This window comes from Mytilus californianus, unplaced genomic scaffold (genome assembly GCF_021869535.1).
Source record: "Mytilus californianus isolate M0D057914Y unplaced genomic scaffold, xbMytCali1.0.p SCAF_15, whole genome shotgun sequence".
NCBI classification, from domain to species: domain Eukaryota; kingdom Metazoa; phylum Mollusca; class Bivalvia; order Mytilida; family Mytilidae; genus Mytilus; species Mytilus californianus.
In genome coordinates this window covers 7,727,051-7,736,416 of record NW_026262637.1, presented here as the reverse complement: position 1 = coordinate 7,736,416, position 9,366 = coordinate 7,727,051, and the positions used below count along the sequence as shown (strand labels likewise).

The 9,366-nt window shown below is 35.2% G+C and overlaps 1 protein-coding gene across 1 annotated transcript; it reads left to right on the top strand.

Moving 5' to 3' along the window:
• The first annotated feature begins 305 nt into the window (after positions 1-305).
• LOC127725313 (uncharacterized) lies at positions 306-3,856 on the top strand. Its single transcript, XM_052232241.1, has 2 exons — positions 306-2,066; positions 2,484-3,856. Exons 1-2 carry the CDS (start codon positions 306-308, stop codon positions 3,522-3,524), a joined length of 2,802 nt encoding a protein of 933 aa, XP_052088201.1. The 3' UTR covers positions 3,525-3,856.
• Positions 3,857-9,366: the final 5,510 nt, after the last annotated feature.

Here is a 9,366-nt window from a genome sequence, read left to right as displayed (position 1 = left end):
AAAGAAGTAAAAATGTATGATAAAAGACAAAAATATATGATAAAAGACAAAAAACAAACAATGTGGACCTGAAGATGGCAACATAATCTGGCAATTTTAAAACTGTGTATAATATAAAATTTGTGATTACATTTACAAAGTTATATACCTTCATTGAATGTATATTAATTTTATTAAAATATACTAGATGCAAATGTTAATGCTCAAATAGAAAAAATGCAGAATACACTTTAATTTCTTATATTGCAGAAGAAATCCAACAGCAACAGGAGGTAGGTAGAGGGGCAGAGGAGAGAGTTCAGGAGATGTCCAACACCATCACAGAACTGGAGCGGGAAAAGGTGAACCTTAAGGAACAGGTAAGGTATTATAAAGGTATTGATAATCAGAGACCTGATAATAATGTTTTTTCCAGACGAATTGATGAGTTGAAAGAGGAAGTAGCATTTTGGCAAGGTCAGTATTTGGAGTGTCAGGAGCAGATGGAAGCCTTTTTGAACCAGCGTGAAATTGTTACCTTTCATGATGGTAGGTATACAGACATCATAAGAGAAGTCTACATGGAGCTGATGTGTATGAGAGTTGGAGCCAAGAATGTTCCGAAGATCATTAAGACTGTTATGGAGAAGATGACTGGTATGACGCCGCAACGACTACCTGGATCGACATTTGCCAAGTACATGCTGTTGGAGGCTAGGAGTGTAGCTCTCGTTCACTTGAAGGAAGAGATACAATCATCAGAAGGTAATATAACTGTAGGGCCTGATGGCACCACTAAATTTGGGCATCATTATGGTGCAATTTCAATTTCTCTATCAGGTAAAACCATGTGCATGGGAATGCGTGATATGGCATGTGGAGATGCAGAAGCGTATCGGAAGTTACTGGAGGGCATCATTACTGAGATGACAGGCGATGACAATGACCAGGTAAGACAGGTAACAGTAAAGATAAAGAACACAGTTAGCGACCAGGCCAGTGTCAACAAGAAGTTCGTTACCTTACTGTCAGAATGGAGAGAGAAAGCCTTACCACATGTTGTTGAGAACTGGAACACCCTTACTGCAGTACAGAGAGAGAGGTATGTTACCATTAATTACTTCTTTTGTGGTCTTCATTTCTTAGTAGGTCTGTCCGAGCAGGCGAACAAGACTCTTTCTTTGTGGGAGAGTCTTGTTCACTCTGGTGAGAAGGTTGGAGCCCCTACACTACCAGGAGGATACAGTATACCAGGTGAATCAGGTACAACGAGAATGGTACGGACAGTATGTAAGGCAGTGCAGGATCGTGGATGTGAAAAAGCAGGGAAACCAGTACAGTCATGGGACTTTTTACAGACTCAAGGGCAGGTAAAGGAAGTGCCACTAGCTTCCTTTAAAGGTAATAGATTTAATATCTTATTTCATAATGCTGCAGGAGTTTATTATCTACTTAATGATCTTCTGTCCTTTGCAGAGGAGCATAAAATAGATAATAGACTCTTTACAGCAGTGAACGCTGATCTCCGTATTTTGTCTTTTCAAGCTGGAGCCAGAGCACTAGGTATAGTATCCAAAATGGTGACAGGGCCAATGTGGAGATTTATGGAGGAGAATGGACATGTGAGTGAGTTGACCCCATTGTACCAGCAGCTGTACGACGCCTTCAAGAGATTGTCCACCGACGCTTCAACCCTGATGAAAGGAGAGGAATTCATCTTTGGTGAGGAGACAGTCCAGAAGGATAAAGTATTCGATAAATTGGTAAGTCCTTCCCCACAGTTAGACAACCTTACACAACAGATTTTAGAGCTTTTGTTTTCATCTTTCAAGGTTGTTTGTAGCAGACAGTTGAAAGACCACATTGAGGGAGGTAAGTATGCTACAGGTTGGTCACCAGAGCTTCTGGAGGAGTCGGCGACAGTTCCCAGGACGAATGTTGGACCTGAAAGGATCTTCTCCCAGTTAGACAGCCTCATAAGAGTCATGCCGAGAGCCACCACCAACGCCATGGAGGGGATCACCATGTGGACACAGAACCATACAGCGAACTGGTTAGGAAGCTTGGATGAAGCACATCGTGAACAGGTATGTGTATGATTAAAATTTAATAATACATTTAAATCTATAGCTCAACTAAATGAATTTATTCTGCTCTGTATTGCCAGAAAATGTTTTTAAAAACAAATTCATTAATACAATGCTAAAAGAATACCACCAATTAAAGCAGTTAAGTGAAGTAAAATCAAGGGTTCCCTGTACTAGCTAATCACAGTTAAAGCATCTTCTAAACTGCATTGACAAAGCATAGAAAAAAATCAGAAATACAGTATAATACAGAAAACATGAATTAAATACAATGTAAAAATGAGCAACGATATCTCCACAAAAACGTTAGTACTGGCACACACATGTATATGAGTGTATTTAAATAAGATACTTCATGTTTTGTTTTAGTTTTAATACCTGCTTTTAACGGTCTAGGTTTGTTTTGATTATCTAAAGGTTCTCCGCCAGGCCAGGGAAGACTCTAGGGAACAACGCCAGAGGTACGTAGAGAGGTTAGCAGACATTCGCCAGCAACGCCAGGAAGCACTCGCCATGAAGAGAGAGAAGAAAGAGGCAAAGGAACAGCGCGATCGGGCAAAGAAAGAGGAACTCACACAGAAGCTACAGGAAGTAGGAGGTTTGTGGAAGACACCAAGTGAGATTGACAGACAGTTACTTTCCCTACAGAGCGAACAGCGAGTTAAAGCCTTACAGACTCAGTTGACATTTAGGCGGTATGTATTGGGTACTCCTAACACAGGTAAGATCCTTAATGTGATGGCAGGCGGTAAGTATCTGAGTGCAGAGAAACTGACAGCCAATCTGAAGTGTGTGCTACGCCAGGCAGAAGATGAGAGAGAGGAAAGACAAGCAGTGCAACAAGTAAGTGGTCAGGCTAACCCCCTTTCTAGTCTTTCTCTTCAGGCAGAGAAGGAGAAGTTTCAGAAACTTGCAGAAGAAGAAAGGCAGAGAAACACAGAGGCTCCAAAGAAAAGGCAGAAGACACAAGGTGGTACACGTAGTAGTAGGGCAGTTCCAAACACACCAGCACCTGACAAACCTGAAGATCTGATTGGTAAGAGAGTTCAGCACTTGATAGAGGAATTTGATGGATCCAGCAAATGGTACTATGGTATAATTACAGGTTTAAAGGTAAGGCGTGGTAAGTATATGTACACCTTAGTTTATGATGGTGAGACCGAGACTTTCAGCTTCCCTTTGCTAGACGACATGGAGAAGGATGAGTTGAGGATTGTGCCCCTGGATCCAGCATTTATTGAAGGTAGACGAGTGGATCACAGATTTTGTCGAGAGGCTGATGGGGAGGAGTTTTGGTATACAGGGACTGTCACAGGGCACGATGCAGATACAGGGTTGTCAACTATTGCATACGACTTTGAGGATGGTGATGGTGATGATGACGATGATGATGACAACAGCAATGTTTTCGAGGAGCCTGTTATAGAGGATTACAAGAATGGAGATGTGAGGATTTAATTGTAGGAAACTTTTTTTTTCAGCCAGATTAATGGTTGTTTTCTTTTCTTTTCTTTCAGCACTAATTCTCTTTTGTTTTCTTTTAGGTTCTTAACACAATTTTCTTCTTTTGTAGACTTTTATCCAGGGATTTTTTTCTTTTTTTCCAGGTACTAATTTTCATTTATTTTGTAGATTGGTTGCAGTAAAGTGTTTCGAACGCAGAAAAATTATTTAAATTGAACTATATTGAGTTTTGTTTTAAAATTTGGCCATGCTTACATTTTGTCATCAAGCGTTCCTGATGACGGTTAATCCAGAAAACCACTTTGTCAGCAGCCAATCTCAAATAAAGTAGTCCCTTTTTTTTAGATTGCATGTAAACCAGATATCATATGACTTGTACGAAACTGCAGGTACTCCAAGATAATTGAACAAATGCAAAATATTTAATTTGTTTAATATAAATATATTCTCTTTTGTAGATCATGGTAAATGTTGGTAAAGAAACAGCTCCGACCTGAAAATGAAAACTTAAAGAACATTCAATAAATTTAGTCAAATGATGAATAGTTTATTTATCATTTAAACAATGCATACAATTGCATGCATCCAGTTCAGATAGTCACTGCTGCAAAATCCAATTGATTATAGGACTTAAAGACTGCATCGGTCTTGGTCTTCATATTTAATAAGTTCTCAACATAGCCTTTTTTTATTAGAAAAACCGCTTTTTTCGTAAAATGTTTACTAATTTTTTTGAATAATTGGAATATTTTAGTGTAAATAATACAATTTCCAAGAGAAAACAGCATTATAGCAATGTCTGACTAAGCAATGACTTAACTTTTAGAGTTCAAATGGATTTTTTTTATTTTCTCAGTCAAAATTTGGGTTTTTTGAAACAATAGATTTTTTTTCATGCAGGTATAGGCCTAACCAAAATCCATCTAGGATAAATATCAATCAGCCAAATACAATGAAATTAGGTTCATTTGAAAGCTAAGAGTTTAAGCTTTAATATGATACCAAACATATGTAAGGAATCTCCAATATTCCTTTCAATTTTTTCATAACTGCGCAAATATTTGAAAAAATCCGCGATTTCCAAAATTGTCAAAACATTCCCATTTTTGACCATTTTTCAAAAATTTTATTGCATTGAATTCTATTAATATATGACAAAAAAGTGCTTTTACATGTAAAGTCACAGTAACAGTCACTAACTTCTGTAAAACATTACTGTCAAATTAGATATTTAAGATTTTGTGTAAATTTCAGTGTTTTTTTGGTGAAAAATAGCTCAAAAATTTACGCCAAAATGCTGATTTTCTTATTCAAAAAATTTTTTTTAGCTTACACAGCTTATTTTATTTGTCAAACATCTAAATAACAATACAAAACAAGTAGTAGAAAAAATTAGGGATTTTTTTCCAGCATTTTCTGACCAAAAATGTATTTTTTTGCCAAAAAAACGTACCTAAAAAAAGGGGGCCTGCCGGCATGACTTTGAGTCGACTAAAAAAAAATTCAGATATGTTGGCAATACGTCTGTTAATATATTTCTGTTACCTGTTTAGGTCTCTACATACCTGCAAAACAACAGACCTCTGCCTGCTTTCCATTTGAAGATATGAATGTCTAAACATAGCAGTTTATTCAAAGATGCCCTTGACACATAGCAAAAAAAAACTAAGTCCAAAGTTTTTTTTTACAAAGTTTGAGATATTGTAGTTTTCTTAATATTGATGTTACAAAGGACTTTAGTGGCTTAAATCAAAGCATAAAAGAGTCTTATTGCAAAAATGCAGATAGATTGCTTGCAGTTCCTAACCCTTTTGTTATAATTGGCCTAAAAAATAGCCCAAAATATGATATTTTTGCCTTCGCAAGGAAAACGGCCAAATTTTTGAAATCTAAATGGTCATAACTTTTGAACCGCTTGACCGATTCCAAAAATTTTGGAACCAATGAATTTCTTTTTTTGTGCTCTTTCATAATAATGTAATTTTATGCACTTTCTCTATACTTCATATTTTGGCTGACCTCCCTAATATAGTATCAGCTGATTGAGATTTGAAAAGGTTAGCAAAATAGCAGCACCATCTGAAAATGGGAAACCTTGATTATCTCGAGCATGTGTATCAAAGCAAATAGTAATTATCATCACGACGAAATATACATATTACTCACCTTGTTTGTTTTCTATTCTTCTAATCAGCTGTTTATCGGCAATTGTCTGTTTTGTTTACATCAGAAATCAATGAAGCGGTGAATACGCGGGGAAACGAAAGGACATCTTCGTATCAATACGGTAAATTCCGTGATTTGAATATTTTCTAATCAATATGTTCAAGCAATGAAAAATATGAGGATAACATTTTTAATCATAGAGCACACGTTTTGTGTATTTATTATTTAAAAAAATAGTTTATGAAGAAATATAGCAAAATATGTTTCAATAAGCACTATAAAGTGAAGATTAGATGTATTGTTGGTTTGTTTTTGAAAGAACATTAATAATCCATATTTACACACCTTTGTACCAAAATTGCAACAAAATTTCAAGATAACATAAATTTCATCATCACAGAATGATATTGTTTGCTCAAATTGACAGGGCTTCGTGAACTAAATTTGGCTTAAATTATGATAGCAATTGAACACTTCATTATAGTTTATACCAATGACCTACTATCATGATTTTTATCCGACCCCACTTACGGACGCGTTGACATATAATGCATACAACTCAATAATAGCCAATCAGACGTTAAGATGTCCTTCACTTCCCCCAGAAGCAGCCCGGAAGCAGCTGAGATGCAGCCATTTAATGTTATTTATAACCAATGAGATACCGTTAACAGATTAACCACATTCCAGACGTCCAGCCTCTGACTAATCAGACCGTATCACCATGGTAATAATTTGATGGATCTGACTTGCTACCAGATTTATGTATTAAAGTAATATATGTTCATTGATAATAAAAGGCTAGAATTAAAACCGTGTTTGTTTGTGTATTAAGTTTAATAAAGTTGAAGGTGGTCGGGTCAAGTTTCACGTTGATCAAAATAAAACGTGCACCTTCTTTCTTAACTTCATTTAACAAAAAAAAATTAGTCTTAACATTGTTACAAAATAAAGTCAATCTTTTGAGAGCAAAACAAATATTTGCCTTAAATTGATTTAATCGGTCAGGACATTGATGAGGACAATTAAGGTAGACAAAGGTCAGGTCAAGATTTTTTACATTCAAATATTTCGTTTCTGATATTCATTAAATGGATGTGATGTGAAAGGGAACTGCAAACGTTATTGGATTCACTGAATATATGGTGCGTCAACAATAAAATGATAGTGAATGAAAACAAGTCAAATGTCGTATATTTCCGTCCGAATTCTTCACCAAGATCTGCATCAAATTTCAAATGTGGAAATTTAACTTTACAAACAGTCGATAAGTATACATATCTTGGACTCGTATTAACAGAACATTTGGACTACCAGATCATGGCTAAACATGTTGCAGCTGCCGCCAATAGAGCTTTAGGACTTTTAATTTCGAAACATAAAGCGTTTGGAGGTTTTCCGTTTCGCACATTTTCCAAACTATACGATTCAACAGTTTGGAGCACTATCAGCTATAGAGCTGCAGTATGGGGAGATAAAAACTTTTCCTGTGTAAACGCGGTTCAGAATAAAGCGATTCGCTCTTTTATGGGTGTTGGTCGATATACACCAAACACGGCGATAGTCGGTGACTCAGGATGGATACCAGCTAACATAAAACAATGGAACAGTGTCAATAACCAGTGGTGTAGACTAAAAAACATGGACCGCGATAGACTTAACTACAAAATTTTCAAGTGGTCAGAGTTTGTAGCTTGAACGCAAGTAAATGTAAAAACTGGAACTATATTATCTTCAATGCGAAGTGCATAAACACTTTATTAATAATCTATCTTGAAAATGTTATTCTAAGCGAGCACTATCCTGAACTTACATTGTATTTCACAAATACTAAAAACCTCTTTTTCACCCGAAATGATAAAAGGGTTGCGGTTTTTATTTCTTTGTCATATTTATTGACCAATTTGATATTTTGTATACTATATTATGTTGCTCTTGTTGCACACAATGTGTGCCTGAGTGAGTGTATTAGTAATAATAATAAACTTGTCAACAATTTTTATCAGCAGACATGATGATCCTGTATGACGCCGAAAATGTGGATAAAGCCTTTTAAGTTAGTTAAAAATGTACTCTTTGACAAACTTTTATCTAAATTTTATGATGAATGGTCAGAAAATCTTAATAAAACTTCATCTCAAAGGAATGGTAACGGTGGAAATAAGTTGAGGAGCTATAGAACTTTAAAACGTCATAACACACCGAGGAATACATGCACAAAGTTATAATTCAATCGCATAGAAGAGCATACGCGCAGTTTCGGTGTGGTGTTACACCGATCCGCATAAAGATTGGACGATTTGAGAGGCTACCCGTGCAACAACGTTAACGAACCTGCGAAACTTGTAAAATCATTGTTGCAACTGAGGAACATGTCTTGTTAGAGTGTCCATTGTACGATGACCTGCGAAATGAACTTTTTAAAAATTATTTTGTCAGAATATTCAAACTTTTTAAATTATTCTAATCTGGAAAAATTGTCTATTGTTCTAGCAAGTGACTGTGATAGTATTATTATTAATAGTGCCAAAATCTGCAAATTAATTTTAGATAGAAGGCGTCGTTTTTTATATCGTTAAACCTTTTGTCTTAACTGTAAATATTTTTAAAGAAATTTTTAAATCTAGCTGTACATTGATATTTATTATTATTAATTTTCAGTTTTTTTTTTTTTTTAATCCCGTCTCTCATGATTCTTTTTAGAATGGCATTAATATTTTATATTATTTTATGTATTCGTGTATTATGTTATGTTTTGTAATATTAATGGTGAGACGTAAATAAACTATTTGTATTGTATTGTATTGAATTGATAATCTCAGTTTCAAATTTGAAGTCAATCAGTCTCAAAATAAAAGAAATAGGATCACAGCTCAGTCGGTGTTTGTCAGGTCAGGTATTTAAAATTTGCCTTTAATAATATTTTTTCAATCATCTTTTTCTGATTTATTTCAAGATATATATTTATGGAATAAATGTTATAATCTTGCCTGGTACCAAATATGAAGTCATTCTTTTCTTCATTAAAAAGTATTAAGCATTTGCATATCAGAGGGTCTGGATGGGGGTCCTTTATTTCTGTATTCTTTAACTTTAATTTATAGCCTATTTTTCTCTATTATCTATATTTTTTGTCCCTTATTCTTTGTTCTTTATATGACTTAAGCACGCTGATTATTCTCTTTTATTTTATTTTTTTGGTCAATTTTTCTCTATTCTTTATTTTTTGGGCCCGTTCATCTGTAGTATTGGTCCATTATTCTCAATTCTATAAATCCCATCCAGACCCTCATATCAGTCAAGTCAGGTAAAGTTTTCAAAATCATTTTCCCCCTATATTCATTAATTATATGTAATAATCTTGCTTGGTTGCAAATTTAACGTCAATCCATTATAATACTATAGTCTTCTCAGATAACAGAATCCAATAAAAAAAAAACAGGTATTTTAACATTTGTCATATTGGTAAGGACATTCGTTAGGACATTGGTATAACCCATGTAATGAAAGAACAGGGTGTGTGGGTTCGTGGTCTAATGGTTATATATATAAGACCGATGGCTACAGTGCTTAAAGGTCCCTGGTTCGATTCTGACTCGGGGCCCTGGAAATTTCAGTACATCAGAAGGGTGATTTTCACAGGCTCCCCAATAGTCCAGATAATCATGCT